Here is an 18,027-nt window from a genome sequence, read left to right on the forward strand (position 1 = left end):
TCAATCTTTTACTTATTCAATAAGTAAAACTAATATTGAAATGTTAATGTTATAACATTTATGAGGCCGACTTGCAAACTAATATTTTCTTCATCCTGGTCGAGCAATCTAGATTGATCCAGCTTCCTCACGTGCCAATATTTTCTTCATCCTGGTCGAGCAATCTAGATTGAGCCAGCTTCCTCACGTGCCAATATTTTCTTCATCCTGGTCGAGCAATCTAGATTGAGCCAGCTTCCTCACTTGCCAATATTTTCTTCATCCTGCTCGAGCAATCTAGATTGAGCCAGCTTCCCCACATGCCAGTGTTTTCTTCATCCTGGTCGAGCAATCTAGATTGAGCCAGCTTCCTCACTTGCCAATATTTTCTTCATCCTGCTCGAGCAATTTAGATTGAGCCAGCTTCCCCACATGCCAATGTTTTCTTCATCCTGGTCGAGCAATCTAGATTGAGCCAGCTTCCTCACATGCCAATGTTTTCTTCATCCTGGTCGAGCAATCTAGATTGAGCCAGCTTCCTCACATGCCAATGTTTTCTTCATCCTGGTCGAGCAATCTAGATTGAGCCAGCTTCCTCGTATGCCAATGTTTTCTTCATCCTGGTCGAGCAATCTAGATTGAGCCAGCTTCCTCACATGCCAATGTTTTCTTCATCCTGGTCGAGCAATCTAGATTGAGCCAGCTTCCTCACATGCCAATGTTTTCTTCATCCTGCTCGAGCAATTTAGATTGAGCCAGCTTCCCCACATGCCAATGTTTTCTTCATCCTGGTCAAGCAATCTAGATTGAGCCAGCTTCCTCACATGCCAATATTTTCTTCATCCTGGTCAGTGGTCGAGCAATCTAAATTGAGCCAGCTTCCTCACATGCCAATGTTTTCTTCATCCTGGCCGAGCAATCTACTTCTAGATTGAGCCAGCTTCCTCACATGCCAATATTTTCGTCATCCTGGTCGAGCAATCTAGATTGAGCCAGCTTCCTCACATGCCAATGTTTTCTTCATCCTGGTCGAGCAATCTAGATTGAGCCAGCTTCCTCATATGCCAATGTTTTCCTGATCGTCGTCAAATGAACTGCTCTGACGTTTCTACACGACCTGCGTCAGAAAACTTTGAATATGAGATTTGGTATTACTATTGACAAAGACAAGGATGAGGTGAATCGCACTTAACAACAGGGTTGACTAATAAGGCGATGCTAGCCCCTCACTAAAATTCAAACTAATGAATTATTCTTTTGTCCTGTACTATGCTGACGCAGCTCCGAAAATATATAATAGCTAAAGCAAGTTAGCTTGATACCAGAAAGAATATATTTTAAACAATATGATACAATAATTGCGGAAGCAGGAGCGCCTTATTTGTTATTGTCCAAGCTGCACAACCAATGGCAATAGTTGGCAGCTGCCTGCGCAAGCAGCAACTCAAAAATGCTGCAAGCCACGCCAGATCATCTTTTCAATGATACGGTGCCGGAAATGCCCGATTTGCTATATTAACTACTTTGCATACCTGTGCAAATACTACAGCTTACAGTTGCGCGTGTATTTGTTACGCTGCCTTGCCGCTCTCTCCCCAGATGATCAATATACGAAGTTACTCATGCTTGTCGAGTATGCAGACTAAAGGACTAAGCCTGTGAACCACTGTTCTGCCTAAGTGGCTGCTCCGGCTTGTCATGATTTGCTAGTTTTATTTCATGTTTCCAGTCGTCCAGTGGTTGCTGGTTCAAAATCAGTAGTGCCAGTGGACATTTTAATTCAGGAATCTCGAAACACACTTCATAACTTTACCGTCAATATTTTTTGCGAAAGTTTCCAGTTCAATGTACATTACAAATGATCATACACCAAGGGTAATGCAGATTTTCGGTCACATTCCTCCTAGTCCTTACAGTATGCTAGTATGTGACGGTACCAATACCATACAAAACTAACATCTAGGAACGCAGCCACAGAGTAGTAGCTTTCAGATTGTTCTGCCTCGTGTAGAAATATTGGTGAGTGTGTTTAGTAATAGTATTGCCCCCCCCCCCCCCCCCCCCCCCCATTTAGCTCGACAATTTAATGATTGAGCTCGGCAAGAATCAAACTTCATACATTCATAACTGCAATTAACGTAATTTCGTAAAATCAAAACCAAAAACAATACAATTGATTTAGAAAGAACAAGTGAACAAGAAAGTTTTTAGTTTAGTTTTATTTAGACAGAAGAGCTTTTTTGCGTTTTGATGACAGGATTGAGGATGATGATGAAGCATTAGCAGGTGATTTAACTTTAAACGAAACTTATGAACTGTCTGTGTCACAAACACACAGTATTGCAGTAGCCACCTTCGGCACACGTTAACATCAAACAATGACCGAAGTTGGTTGAATTGTTGGTCACAGTAAGTGGTAAGGGATCTTTCAAAACTAACATAACATCTTTCAAAACTTAGCAAGTTAAATCAATATAACTGCAACCTGTGATGTTTAAATATATCTGCTATTTTTAGATTAAGTTTACCTTATCCCTTAATTGAGAGTTATCCCGTTTAATATCCCTTCATCTTATGTCTCTGAACTCCAAGGCTGTTATAGTACCCTTGTAATCATCAATATGTCAAATTCGTGGCCGGTGGCCACGTATAGTGTATCAGTATAGTAAGCCTAATTTTTACTTTTTGGCCGGATACCAACAATTCCGACTACCGACTAAGATGTGTTCACTGTTCAGAAGTCAGTGATGAGTGTACAGTTACTGTGTACCTAACCGGTGGTCAGTGTATAAAAGATATAAATAACAACATCCGTGATTTGAAGTGTGACTAGTAATAACACGTGACGTCACGTCCTAGTGAGGCGCGCACCTTACACGCGCACGTGTAGTATAGCGTTATCATTAATTTTATTAAAGTTCAATTTTTCTGGTTGACGTCCATCAGCAGGGGGAAATGTATACAGAATACATTTGCTAAGTACGCTACAGTTCCAATTATCAGTTTGCTTCGGTGTTTGTTCCTTGTCTTTTGCCAATCGGCGTTGTCCTCTTGAAGTTGAACTTTCAGATTTTCATGCAAATGCCATGATAAATGATTATCTTGTAAACGCTTTTTTGTCGAGTAAGAAAGTAAAATATTGAATAAAACGCGTATCAACTTATAAAACGAGGTCGCACTGCAAAGAGGAACCATCTTTTATTCTAAGCACGTTTATACTGACGTACCCCTTTTTATATAAAATGTAAGTTACATCATGCGGATTTTATCTCCAACTTTGAACTTTCCCATCTCTACTAGAACAAGTTGGTACTATAACTCTCATTACAGGATATAGAATAGGGGGGGGGGGCCAACCATATTAAAGTATATTAAAGTATATCCCCGGGTCAAAATCGGAAAAAATCCTACATTTTAATATACTTTAATATACCTACAATTAGAAGATTTATATTCTTCGTTAAGATTTACATGATGAACTATATTTTTCACTCAGATTCGCAAGATAAGCCTGTTTTAGGACTAGTACATGAATTTCCATCAAGATTGGTCAAAAATTGGCTGAGCTATGAGCTTAAAAAAATATGCCCATATTTGGGCATACGCTTTTGCCCAAATTCGCTTTTGCCCAAATTCGATAAAATTTCAATATTTTTTAATGAGACTAACTCTATGTGAAAGATATAACTCAGTGTTTGTTGAATATAGTGGATACTAAGTAAAAAGACCTCCATGAACAAAATTGGGAAAATTGCACATAATATCTCGGTTCGGAATACTAGCCAAAATGACTTCATTAAAATTGAAATAACTCCATCAGTTTTCAATATTTTTTCAAGAACTTTTTGGAATCGATAAAGAATTGCATTTCAAGCTTATTTTGGGCAACAATTTTTGATGTAGGCCTCCAAGGAGATAGGGATATATTAAAGTATATTAAAGTATATTAAAGTATATTAAAGTATATCCCCGGGTCAAAATCGGGAAAAATCCTACATTTTAATATACTTTAATATGGTTGGCCCCCCCCCCCAGAATATGACTGCGATATATATTATTATATTTCAATACGTACAAGAGATCAGTTCTTGTAGTTATTGATGCATTTCTTCAACCCTCATACAGTGCAATTTATAGCTATATTGCTGCATCGTTAAGCCATATTCATTGATTATATAACTAGTACATAGTAGTAGTGCTACCTTATCGGATATAATTTGCACGGCAATATAATGATTTGCACGGCAATAATTTACACAAACGATCAAAGCGTGCACAATCTTAGCTATGCGTAATTTATTGTGACCGCACTGAATTTTCAAATTTTAAAGATGTATCCGCCAGTTGCATCAATAACGCTCAAAAATTTCCAGACGTAACTCACTAAATTGAATTCTTATCAAAAATTGACATAGCCGGTTTGGTCTACACCATCCGACAGCTCACACTCGAATTATACTCCTGTATTGTGTCCTTATAGTTATATTAGCCTTTTCTTTGTTTTATTAATTTGACCTATTGCTCTTCATCTTTTGTCCGAGTGGGCTACATCAGATACACATTTAGCTAGCAGGTCACATTGTCTTTCTCCTGACCTAGTGTTGTCACGTCGAATGCTATTTCGTTGAGATCCGCGTATATTTCTCATATTTCTCATAATTTTCTGTGCTCATCATGGAAGAGGGGTTGTTGCAGAATGAGAATGATTTGGGTCTGCCTGATGGAGATGAGAATGATTACGGAGCATCTCAATTTGCTAACACACTTCTTGGCAATATGGACCCCGGATGGGATGAGGTTTTTGAGTGTGTAACTGTTTTTGAGTGTGTCACTGAGTGTGTATAAACTGTTTTTTTGAGTGTGCCACTGCCCAGTGCAGATTGGATCTAGTTTTGATTATCATACTTCGAGCCTATTAACTAAATATTTTTATCCTTATTCGAGTGTGCTGTAAGCATCACTGTGTGTTCGAGCCCATTTCTTCACTTCAAATTTATTTTACTAACACTAAAGTAGCGAGTGCCGTATAATTTATATTTTGAACGCATTGAAAATATGTGAAATCATCACTGTTATTTGAAATAACAGGTGCAGACTTAACTCTGTCACAGACTCCGGCAAACTTTAATAGATCCTGCCGCAGACTTGACAGATTTCAGCAGACTTGTCAGTAGCTGCCAGGTAGACTCTGCCACAAAGTACTTCAGAAGGATTTCTCTATCTGTTTATGGTTACTGTGCCAACATTTTTGAAGTTCTGGTGCGGCTTTCAGTATTTTACCCTTTTTATTTCATGAAAATGGGTTATACTGGCTACTTGTGATTGTTAATATTTAAAACAATTAATAAAAGTAATTTAAAGTGATGCGTAGCATTATTTATCATAATTTCTATGAATTCTGATGTTGTCATACCTATAGTAGAAATTAAAAATACAGCTACATACAAATACAATCATAATCTTGCTCCCGACCTCAAACCACCCTTTTACGTGAAATTTATCACGATGCCGCCACCCGATGTTGCTGATTCATGCAGTAGCCAGTGGCTCGCTCGACGCTCACCTTAACATCAAGTGACGCATTAGATACCGTCTAGCTAGCGTCTAGCGATTGCACTCTTTGGGAATTGTGAAATGAGACAAATGATGGCCATTCAATGACGGCGCTAATTAGTTTAAATACGTCACGATTACGTTATGTTTAAATAATCATGTCTTGCTCAACATAACAACCATAACTTTAATAATAGACCATAAACGCATCATAGATGAGCCAGAAAAACATATTAGTAGGATTGACGACGTATTCAATTATTCATTGTTGTGATTTAAATATAGCTAGCTGCTAGATGCAAATCTAAATATTAAGGTATCTTCACACAGTCAGTCGGCAAAGTGGCCAAAACTTGGTCTGTGGTCACTCCGAGTTTTAATCCACCATTCATTATAAACTTTAACTATTATATGATTACGAAGCCCGAATTGTTATTTTTAATACTTGTGTAATATTGGTCGCCCTGGCCCTCTTTATGGACCATTTGTATCCTTACTCTTTAGTAAGAAAATTATTTGCATTGAGTTTAATCAAATTAATGCAGATGGCTTATATCCAATCTCACATCACGACATACTAGAATGACTAACAGTACCGGCCTAATTGTTCTAGAATTGACTCGATTACTCTGGAGTGAGTGCTTAATAATCTGCGAACAATGTTCCCTCGAGTTCCACGGTATATAACATTAATCAGAAATTCAGATTTTTAACTCAATAAGAAACTGCAATCACATCCAATGAAACCCGCTTTCTTAGCAGTATGATTAAATCAATCTGCCCTAAATTGGGTTTAAGAATATCACATATTAATGATGGGATAAATTCGATATTGCAGCTCCATGCATTATTCTCAGGTTCGCTAATTTTGTGGCTAAATTTGGTGTTCCTTTATAAAATCTCCTCTGTTCAGTGTTCATCGATTCTCAGCGTAACATTTTCATTTAAAATTCGTACGCTATTTTCATTGTCAGCAGTTAACTCGCCATGTCATAATACGGGATCCAGAACTCACTTCTATCATTTACAGTAACTTACCAACCGTCAATTTTATAACATTACAACGGTCTGGAAAGTTTCCCTACTGTACATTGTATTCTCAAGAGTTTGACGGATTATTTTAACAGCCTTATTAACATTACATTGTTACAGAACTTAGAGTAGGCTAATATGGAGGCAGCACACCGCACAAGTATTATAATATTATATACTAGCCGGTATTATTATTATGTGCAGAAACATAATATGCAGGCGCACATTTTGTAAATATACGAAAATGTGTGTGTGTGTGTGTGTGTGTGTGTGTGTGTGTGTGTGTGTGTGTGTGTGTGTGTGTGTGTGTGTGTGTGTGTGTGTGTGTGTGTGTGTGTGTGTGTGTGTGTGTGTGTGTGTGTGTGTGTGTGTGTGTGTGTGTGTGTGTGTGTGTGTGTGTGTGTGTGTGTGTGTGTGTGTGTGTGTGTGTGTGTGTGTGTGTGTGTGTGTGTGTGTGTGTGTGTGTGTGTGTGTGTGTGTGTGTGTGTGTGTGTGTGTGTGTGTGTGTGTGTGTGTGTGTGTGTGTGTGTGTGTGTGTGTGTGTGTGTGTGTGTGTGTGTGTGTGTGTGTGTGTGTGTGTGTGTGTGTGTGTGTGTGTGTGTGTGTGTGTGTGTGTGTGTGTGTGTGTGTGTGCGTGTGTGTGTGTGTGTGTGCTTGGTGTGTGTGTGTGTGTGTGTGTGTGTGTGTGTGTGTGTGTGTGTGTGTGTGTGTGTGTGCTTGGTATGACAAGTGTACCTACAATAAAACGTGCAGCAGCAGGAGCAGCAGGAGAAGGAGAGAGAGAGAGAGAGATGCAGAGAGAGAGAGAGAGAGCTGAGAGAGAGAGCGAGAGCGAGAGAGAGAAAGTTAGCGTGTATTATATCGAGGTTTATTTTGTCGTTAACAAGGCCGTGTTGTGGTGGTAATTATCGGACCTGGCGTGGAATGAGAGAGGAGGAGAGAAGAGAATTTGTAGTGTCCTGTTTGTGTGTAGGGTGAGATGTTGTTTGATTGTGTCTGTCGTGTGTGGGATTTGAGATGTTTTTGTTGTTATACTTACTTACTTTTACTTTTGTTATTTTTGTTGGTAAGAGCTTTTGCTTTTGTGGAAGTTGACGTTTTGTTGGGCTGGTTTCTGTTGTGTAAATTACTTTTCAACGCTTCGTTTTAAATAAAGTTCGGCTCTTGTATATGTAATACATCACTGAAGTTATATAGATCATGTTCGTTTCCTCGCTCTGAATGTGTATTATTTGAACAGCACTCAGCAGGGAACAAAAGCTAGTCAATTACCGTAGTCAGTATTTTTAATTCTCGGCTCAACCGCCACTTAAGACTTGGACTGAAAAACCTGCTTAAATAATACAACAACCAGTACCACCATGCCAGTACCACCTTCAAGTAAACGTGATAAGTTGCTCTGAACAAGCGTTCAGAAAACAGCATGCGCGCTTCCCAGTACTGGGTGGTTAGTGGTTGTAAACGATGACGTCACTTTGTAAACGATGACGTCACTTTGTAAACGATGACGTCACTTTGTAAACGATGACGTCACTTTTTAAACAATGACGTCACTTTGTAAACGATGTCGTCACTTTGCTATGACGTCACTTTGCTGCTTTAGTTAAATAGTTTTAATCGTTACAAGACCGAAACACAATGTCTTTACTTAGGATCTCCATCAATCATAAATTCCTCTCAGATTCCCAGGCTGCATATAAAGCGCTTAACAGCACCACTTTTAACTCCATGTTCGTTCTGAACATCTCAGACCAACTCAACTCACTAGGTATTTTCATCGAGTAGAACTTCGTTCCAGGACATGAAGGAGTATGTGGTAAAGAACTAGCGGACGAATTCGCAAGGGACGATCAATCCAACAACATCCCCATAGGACCAGAACCCTTCCTCCCAATTAGGCCACACTCAGTGACAAAGGAACATTCCACTTGAGATGTTCCTCCACCTATTATATAAATACAGGATCTTTAATTTTTTGGAACTCACATTAGATGGCTAACATGGTCGCTTTCAGGATAGGTCACAGCCCACTAGTTTATTTTCAGAACGTGGCAAACAACGTCAACTTCGAGACGCAAGATTGTGAACACTTTTCAGGAGAAGCAGAAACATCCCAGCACCTACTCTGCAAGTGCATCCACATCATGACATTCAGAATGAGGATAATTGGTAAACTCTACCTTAACAACAGTAAACTACAATAATATCTTCAAATTTGTGGAACAGTCGACAAGACTGGATAGGGAAAACCCTTTTGGGTAACCTTCTAGGATTCTTCACCAGGAACTTTCGCTAAATCCCATACTAGGAACTCAACATATCTCCCAGGCTTTGACCTTGCTCGGAAGTCCCTTGTCTGCCTGCAGAAGTACTACAACGGAAGTGGGTTTGCTCTGAGACAGGTAGTGACAGCTTCAAGACTCCAGGGGTCTGTTGCATTGATATTTATTATTTTATGATTTCGTATATACTTTGGGAGTCCTGGCGTGCAGCTAGCAGGAGTTGCATTCTGTGGGCACGGTGATAAGACCTCCCTCTTATAGTAGGAGGCCAGAAACCGTTGACCAGAACAGAAGAGAGAGAGAGAGAGAGAGAGAGAGAGAGAGAGAGAGAGAGAGAGAGAGAGAGAGAGAGAGAGAGAGAGAGAGAGAGAGAGAGAGAGAGAGAGAGAGAGAGAGAGAGAGAGAGAGAGAGAGAGAGAGAGAGAGAGAGAGAGAGAGAGAGAGAGAGAGAGAGAGAGAGAGAGAGAGAGAGAGAGAGAGAGAGAGAGAGAGAGAGAGAGAGAGAGAGAGAGAGAGAGAGAGAGAGAGAGAGAGAGAGAGAGAGAGAGAGAGAGAGAGAGAGAGAGAGAGAGAGAGAGAGAGAGAGAGAGAGAGAGAGAGAGAGAGAGAGAGAGTCTTTATTTGACCGATATTCACCCTGTCTATCAAGTTTTGAGATTAAGCAGATTTCTCAGGTTGCAATTTATGCTGCAGTAATATAAACTGTATTCTCGCGTTGATGACATTTATATTTCGCTATAAATAAGTGTGGTTAGTAATGGATGTATTATACAGGTGAACAAAAGATCGGAGCCATAGGTATAAACTTGTCCTTAACAGCAACTTTCATCGGCAAGAAGTCTATTAAAAATTAACCAAGACTTTTCGATTAAGTGATAAGTCATTAGTTCGTGTTTTTGATCCATTAAAAACTGGGATGTTATAGTACACATCATCTCTATTCTCCAAAATAAAAGGTGCTATCATGTAACACAATTGACAATTGACCCATTACTGGAGTGTTTTAATTATGTATGTTTAATTAACCTGACATATTATGTAATAATTCCTTGGGAGAGACTCATGATGCTTGTTATATAAATTATTAAGTTTCGCGTGTTATAGCCGCTAATTAAACATGATAACGATGAGTTAACTTTCCATCAAATCCTTGTTTTGTCCTTAGTCTCAGTTTTGTCTCGACTTGATGACGGAAATATTATAGTTTGTCCCACTATAAGGATGACACGTTTGCTGGAATCGACCGGGTCACCCTTCTTTCAGCCGGACCGGTTATCAATTTTGGATCCAGAGCTGGTTCTGTTCAACATTTTTTCTTGTTTTAATAAGATTAATCTTCGCCGCATTCTCAAGAAACAAATTTCATTACTGCATGACGAAGATCTATATATAAATTAAAACGAGTGTTTTAGCTCAATATTCTCAAGAATAAATGAGGGAATGGTTCTATCATCTCAGAGGCGGCTATTTAGGGCGTTCAGGCGTCCGTGGACGCCCTAAAATTATTATCTGGTGGCTGGTGCTTGAAAATAGAAATAGTGATTAGTAATGGTATTCGGAAATATCTAACCGCAATATAAAGCTCTCTATTCATTCAAACGTTCGAATGTAAGCGCAGGCATGATCTTTGTGAAATTTTGTGTTGTTGGGTTCCAATCCTCGTTTGGACAACTTAGACGCGCAGTTTTAACGCATAGTTAATTGTAAACGGTACAAAGCACATCAAGCGCATCTCACTACAGGTAATCTATGATTTGGTTGTCCAGGACACCTTGCAATCTGAACTGTTATGATACTGCGCGGCTGAGATCGTACACGTGTGTGTCCTGTTTCACTCATGTTATAAGTTTTTGTTTATTTGCTGTCGCCTGTGACACATTACATATACATGAGGCACTGTGGCCTGTGTGTAACTGTAAAGTGTAATGTACGTTGGATTAATTTAATTAATTAATTAACTCTCTGCTATGGGTATGGTATTGTATGCAGTCATCGTGAATAGACATCGGCAGTTTGTCGGTCGGACACCCAACAAAACTGCCAGCCAGCTCCCACGAGCCGCCTCTGTATCATCTACATTTACATCTGATTTACTTCATGGAAGAACCTTAGAACAAGCAATTCGAGGCTGATTGGTTTGAATCCCCTCCATTTGATACCATTGTTGCTCACTTGCATCGGTCACTGTCCCCGGATGTCAGATTTGTTGGTCACAGACCTTGGGTGGCAAGTTTGCTGGTCACAGCCCCAGGATATTAACCAAATTAAAATTTAACTAGTGACATTCCCCAATTAGTGATACACGTCGAGTCACAATGACCACACTTTCATCTTGTCTACTGAATCTGATCCTTCATCATGCCAAAAGTATGCGGAGAATGCTGGAGCAATATCTCTCTCTCTCTCTCTCTCTCTCTCTCTCTCTCTCTCTCTCTCTCTCTCTCTCTCTCTCTCTCTCTCTCTCTCTCTCTCTCTCTCTCTCTCTCTCTCTCTCTCTCTCTCTCTCTCTCTCTCTCTCTCTCTCTCTCTCTCTCTCTCTCTCTCTCTCTCTCTCTCTCTCTCTCTCTCTCTCTCGCGATCCCCTCATGAACTCTTCAATTAATTACTGTTACATTCCATCCCTACCACAGTGTTAATTTACACGTTAGTACACATCTTTTACAAAGTGTGCTGCTGCCCGGTAAATATACAAGAATACACGTTATTATTATTAAGCTTACATTCACACCGCTCACACACACATACACACACACACACACACACACACACACACAACACTGATGTAATTCTCCCAGACATCCTGTGTGGTCGACTACAAATTTGGTGGCTAAATAGTTCGTTTGTTACACTGGGTAAGAGTCGCCACTTGTTCACAGTAGACCCCAGTGCGCGCGGTGTGTTCTGTGCTTAGAATACTAATAAAATCAAGCATTATACACTTATTTTACTTTGCTGAGTTTCGTTTGGCGTATCTATTACCTGTGCTGCTTTGCTTAGTTAAATGTATTTGCACTTTTCTCTCTCTCTCTCTCTCTCTCTCTCTCTCTCTCTCTCTCTCACTTGCTCTCTCTCTCTCACTTGCTCTCTCTTCTAATGTTGTCTTGTTACAATCCTTGTTACAGAGCACAAAGTGTAGCTCACCACTGTCATTAGTATCATGCTGGCAATCACAAACCTATAATCACATTTTATGCAGAGCTGCTTGGTGTCATATATCATTTCTAAACTGCGTTCTGAGTAGTGCCCGTTATATTGTCGTCCTCCCTCCCCGCATTTTTACTTTTCTCTTACTTTTCATACATATAATTCCCGTTGTATTGCCACAAAACTTATCGAAGTAATTAAAATTTTGATAATTTGGTCATCTTTAGTAGAGCTCGGTGTAATTATCTGATTAGCTGTTTCCAGTTTTTTGTACACACTCACACTCACACGTGTTTGTTGCATGATAAGGTGAGCGAGTCACGGTAGCCCTACTCCCGGTACTCATACCTTCTGTTGTCAGCTGTGCTCTTCTCCTCCACCTTCTTCTTCTCTTCAACCTAGCTTTGTTGTGCGACGTGTTACTAATGTGTAGATTGTAACACTACACTCTTCTAAATATAGTCTTTATTGTGTTGTTCAGTTTTCGTTGGTTCAGGTGCAACTTGAGAGTGCCCATCTGTGAAACTCTGGTGAGAACTTGTGATCAGTACAAATTACAAATTACAATGGTGAGCGCATTTTATACTCACCCAACAAGTTGAGGTTCCCGGAATATACACTAACTTCTACCTTCTAACCTTGTACCCGTTGTAACCCAGTATTCTATTAATCAATGCTGTGTACCTGTACTATGACTCGCCGTTTAAGCACATGGTTCCGCGCTACTGTTCAGTGCACAGACTTCTCTAACTACACACTCTAACAAACTGGACAAATCATTCCTTATTCGATCCCAACCTCTGTAACCACTAATCACTAGAAATAATTCTTGAATTATCTCTGTTTACAACTACCATAATATCACAATTTGAACTCCCGTCCGGCATCTTATTTCCGGACAAAATTCTCGTCAAACCAGCTTATTAAGACAGTCCTGGTGCTGGTCCCTGTATTCAGGAGACGTATTAAGATAGTCCTGGTGCTGGTCCCTGTATTCAGGAGACGTATTAAGATAGTCCTGGTGCTGGTCCCTGTATTCAGGAGACGTATTAAGATAGTCCTGGTGCTGGTCCCTGTATTCAGGAGACGTATTAAGATAGTCCTGGTGCTGGTCCCTGTATTCAGGAGACGTATTAATACAGTCCTGGTGCTGGTCCCTGTATTCAGGAGACGTATTAAGATAGTCCTGGTGCTGGTCCCTGTATTCAGGAGACGTATTAAGATAGTCCTGGTGCTGGTCCCTTTATTCAGGAGACGTATTAAGATAGTCCTGGTGCTGGTCCCTGTATTCAGGAGACGTATTAAGATAGTCCTGGTGCTGGTCCCTGTATTCAGGAGACGTATTAATACAGTCCTGGTGCTGGTCCCTGTATTCAGGAGACGTATTAAGATAGTCCTGGTGCTGGTCCCTGTATTCAGGAGACGTATTAAGATAGTCCTGGTGCTGGTCCCTGTATTCAGGAGACGTATTAAGATAGTCCTGGTGCTGGTCCCTGTATTCAGGAGACGTATTAAGATAGTCCTGGTGCTGGTCCCTGTATTCAGGAGACGTATTAAGATAGTCCTGGTGCTGGTCCCTGTATTCAGGAGATGTATTAAGATAGTCCTGGTGCTGGTCCCTGTATTCAGGAGACGTATTAAGATAGTCCTGGTGCTGGTCCCTGTATTCAGGAGACGTATTAAGATAGTCCTGGTGCTGGTCCCTGTATTCAGGAGACGCATTAAGATAGTTCTGGTGCTGGTCCCTGTATTCAGGAGACGTATTAAGATAGTTCTGGTGCTGGTCCCTGTATTCAGGAGACGTATTAAGATAGTCCTGGTGCTGGTCCCTGTATTCAGGAGATGTATTAAGATAGTCCTGGTGCTGGTCCCTGTATTCAGGAGACGTATTAAGATAGTCCTGGTGCTGGTCCCTGTATTCAGGAGACTTATTAATATAGTCCTGGTGCTAGTCCCTGTATTCAGGAGACGTATTAAGATAGTCCTGGTGCTAGTCCCTGTATTCAGGAGACGTATTAAGATAGTCCTGGTGCTGGTCCCTGTATTCAGGAGACGTATTAAGATAGTCCTGGTGCTGGTCCCTGTATTCAGGAGACGTATTAAGATAGTCCTGGTGCTGGTCCCTGTATTCAGGAGACGTATTAAGATAGTCCTGGTGCTGGTCCCTGTATTCAGGAGACGTATTAAGATAGTTCTGGTGCTGGTCCCTGTATTCAGGAGACGTATTAATATAGTCCTGGTGCTGGTCCCTGTATTCAGGATACGTATTAAGATAGTCCTGGTGCTGGTCCCTGTATTCAGGAGACGTATTAATATAGTCCTGGTGCTGGTCCCTGTATTCAGGAGATGTATTAAGATAGTCCTGGTGCTGGTCCCTGTATTCAGGAGACGTATTAAGATAGTCCTGGTGCTGGTCCCTGTATTCAGGAGACGTATTAAGATAGTTCTGGTGCTGGTCCCTGTATTCAGGAGACGTATTAATATAGTCCTGGTGCTGGTCCCTGTATTCAGGATACGTATTAAGATAGTCCTGGTGCTGGTCCCTGTATTCAGGAGACGTATTAAGATAGTCCTGGTGCTGGTCCCTGTATTCAGGAGATGTATTAAGATAGTCCTGGTGCTGGTCCCTGTATTCAGGAGACGTATTGAGATAGTCCTGATGCTGATCCCTGTATTCAGGAGACGTATTAATATAGTCCTGGTGCTGGTCCCTGTATTCAGGAGACGTATTAAGATAGTCCTGGTGCTGGTCCCTGTATTCAGGAGATGTATTAAGATAGTCCTGGTGCTGGTCCCTGTATTCAGGATACGTATTAAGATAGTCCTGGTGCTGGTCCCTGTATTCAGGAGACGTATTAAGATAGTCCTGGTGCTGGTCCCTGTATTCAGGAGACGTATTAAGATAGTCCTGGTTCTGGTCCCTGTATTCAGGAGACGTATTAAGATAGTCCTGGTTCTGGTCCCTGTATTCAGGAAACGTATTAAGATAGTCCTGGTGCTGGTCCCTGTATTCAGGAGACGTATTAAGATAGTCCTGGTGCTGGTCCCTGTATTCAGGAGACGTATTAAGATAGTTCTGGTGCTGGTCCCTGTATTCAGGAGACGTATTAATATAGTCCTGGTGCTGGTCCCTGTATTCAGGATACGTATTAAGATAGTCCTGGTGCTGGTCCCTGTATTCAGGAGACGTATTAAGATAGTCCTGGTGCTGATCCCTGTATTCAGGATACGTATTAAGATAGTCCTGGTGCTGGTCCCTGTATTCAGGAGACGTATTAATATAGTCCTGGTGCTGGTCCCTGTATTCAGGAGATGTATTAAGATAGTCCTGGTGCTGGTCCCTGTATTCAGGAGACGTATTAAGATAGTCCTGGTGCTGGTCCCTGTATTCAGGAGACGTATTAAGATAGTTCTGGTGCTGGTCCCTGTATTCAGGAGACGTATTAATATAGTCCTGGTGCTGGTCCCTGTATTCAGGATACGTATTAAGATAGTCCTGGTGCTGGTCCCTGTATTCAGGAGACGTATTAAGATAGTCCTGGTGCTGGTCCCTGTATTCAGGAGATGTATTAAGATAGTCCTGGTGCTGGTCCCTGTATTCAGGAGACGTATTGAGATAGTCCTGATGCTGATCCCTGTATTCAGGAGACGTATTAATATAGTCCTGGTGCTGGTCCCTGTATTCAGGAGACGTATTAAGATAGTCCTGGTGCTGGTCCCTGTATTCAGGAGATGTATTAAGATAGTCCTGGTGCTGGTCCCTGTATTCAGGATACGTATTAAGATAGTCCTGGTGCTGGTCCCTGTATTCAGGAGACGTATTAAGATAGTCCTGGTGCTGGTCCCTGTATTCAGGAGACGTATTAAGATAGTCCTGGTTCTGGTCCCTGTATTCAGGAGACGTATTAAGATAGTCCTGGTTCTGGTCCCTGTATTCAGGAAACGTATTAAGATAGTCCTGGTGCTGGTCCCTTTATTCAGGAGACGTATTAATACAGTCCTGGTGCTGGTCCCTGTATTCAGGAGACGTATTAAGATAGTCCTGGTGCTGGTCCCTGTATTCAGGAGACGTATTAAGATAGTCCTGGTGCTGGTCCCTGTATTCAGGAGACGTATTAAGATAGTCCTGGTGCTGGTCCCTGTATTCAGGAGATGTATTAAGATAGTCCTGGTGCTGGTCCCTGTATTCAGGAGACGTATTAAGATAGTCCTGGTGCTGGTCCCTGTATTCAGGAGACGTATTAAGATAGTCCTGGTGCTGGTCCCTGTATTCAGGAGACGTATTAAGATAGTCCTGGTGCTGGTCCCTGTATTCAGGAGACGCATTAAGATAGTTCTGGTGCTGGTCCCTGTATTCAGGAGACGTATTAAGATAGTTCTGGTGCTGGTCCCTGTATTCAGGAGACGTATTAAGATAGTCCTGGTGCTGGTCCCTGTATTCAGGAGATGTATTAAGATAGTCCTGGTGCTGGTCCCTGTATTCAGGAGACGTATTAAGATAGTCCTGGTGCTGGTCCCTGTATTCAGGAGACTTATTAATATAGTCCTGGTGCTAGTCCCTGTATTCAGGAGACGTATTAAGATAGTCCTGGTGCTAGTCCCTGTATTCAGGAGACGTATTAAGATAGTCCTGGTGCTGGTCCCTGTATTCAGGAGACGTATTAAGATAGTCCTGGTGCTGGTCCCTGTATTGATGGGAGTTGGGTGAGACACAATGCCTGCCCTGTCCTTCGTCCCGGGCCGTGCAATGTCAGGGTTTACTACCTCACAAAAAGAGGACTTCTTTCTTGGGCCCGCCAGGTGCTGCACTGTACATACCATGTCCCTATCATGGCGACCGGTCTCGTTCACTCATCAAATCGACCAATTAGCTCATGTCAGATCCAAGTTCAGATCCAGCCCGGCTAATATTTTACACCGATCGTATACGCCAACTTACTACAGTTATATTTGTGAAGGAGCACCTTTTAGCCCACAATTTCTTAGCCGCGCAATTACACGACTAAGTCATATACATACGCAACTCCGGGCTGCGTCTCGCAAAGCAACGCATACTCAAATTATATGCCTGATTTTCTGACAGCTTGCTGTTCTTTGTGTAGCAGGAGGGTATTATACTATGTTATCGACTTTTAATGACCGCCTGTACTGCTACTACAATTTAACCGGTGTCAATGCTGGCTATACTTAGTAATATAAGCAATATAAGTCTTGCTCGCGCTTTTTGGGGGCGCTCACAGGAAGGTTAAATAACGGGGAGAGAAGGTCGCTATAATAGTATAATAGCAATCATTTGTGTTCTAACCTTCTCATTGGACATTGTATTAGATTTCCCAAATGTACGATCTATTTCTACCGTTACGGGTGCATATTATGGTAAGCGCATTCCCAAATCATTTAGACATAAAAGTGGAACTAAATCTCTAAAACATCTGATGGTATTTTGCTCCGGTTTTCTTGACGTAGTGCGTTTAGTATTGTGACAGTTATTGTGTGAAGTATTTTGTGAAGTGAAATGTTGAGTTACTGTGAAGCATTACCTGAAGTACAATGAAATGGGAGCCAGGGAGTGGTTCGGTTATATGGCGTGTGTTTATTTAAAGCAGCTCCAACTTCCCATGTAATGTAAGATTCAGTTGTTGTAGGGTCGTCATAAAGCTGAGCACTTTCTTTTTTTCTCTCTCTCTCTCTCTCTCTCTCTCCACCTGTTCACACAGTGTGTTGTGTTAATTGGTTGATGAGATGTGCTTGTCTTGCGTTTTAATAATCATGCATTCGAATCAATTTAACGATTTATTGAATGTTACGTTTTCTTTTAGTCATCCATCTTCGCTCTGCGGCTCAAAACGTGTAAACTAAGATTTGAGCAAGGTTTAAAATTATGAAATTCCACAGAAATTCGCCGTTGATTTCTCTAACATGTAGTAGATAGTGGTATTTTATCCGCATGGCAGTAATGATGATCTAATTAACAGATGATTAAGTTCAGAGACCGCTACTTTCTAAAAGTGGATCGGTTTATCAGGTACACCAGCTG

The 18,027-nt window shown here is 41.2% G+C and overlaps 1 protein-coding gene across 1 annotated transcript in view; it reads left to right on the top strand.

Annotated features, from left to right (window-relative positions):
• Nucleotides 1–4,564: 4,564 nt before the first annotated feature.
• LOC134813609 (guanine nucleotide-binding protein subunit beta-1-like) overlaps nucleotides 4,565–18,027 on the top strand; it is a 29,987-nt gene continuing 16,524 nt past the window's right edge. The window contains exon 1 of the mRNA XM_063821472.1: nucleotides 4,565–4,776. Coding sequence (XP_063677542.1) covers nucleotides 4,654–4,776 — 123 coding nt within the window. The 5' untranslated portion in view covers nucleotides 4,565–4,653. The remainder of the gene's footprint in view (nucleotides 4,777–18,027) is intronic.

This window comes from Bolinopsis microptera, chromosome 3, assembly GCF_026151205.1.
Source record: "Bolinopsis microptera isolate Bmic1 chromosome 3, MBARI_Bmic_1.0, whole genome shotgun sequence".
NCBI classification, from domain to species: Eukaryota; Metazoa; Ctenophora; class Tentaculata; order Lobata; family Bolinopsidae; genus Bolinopsis; species Bolinopsis microptera.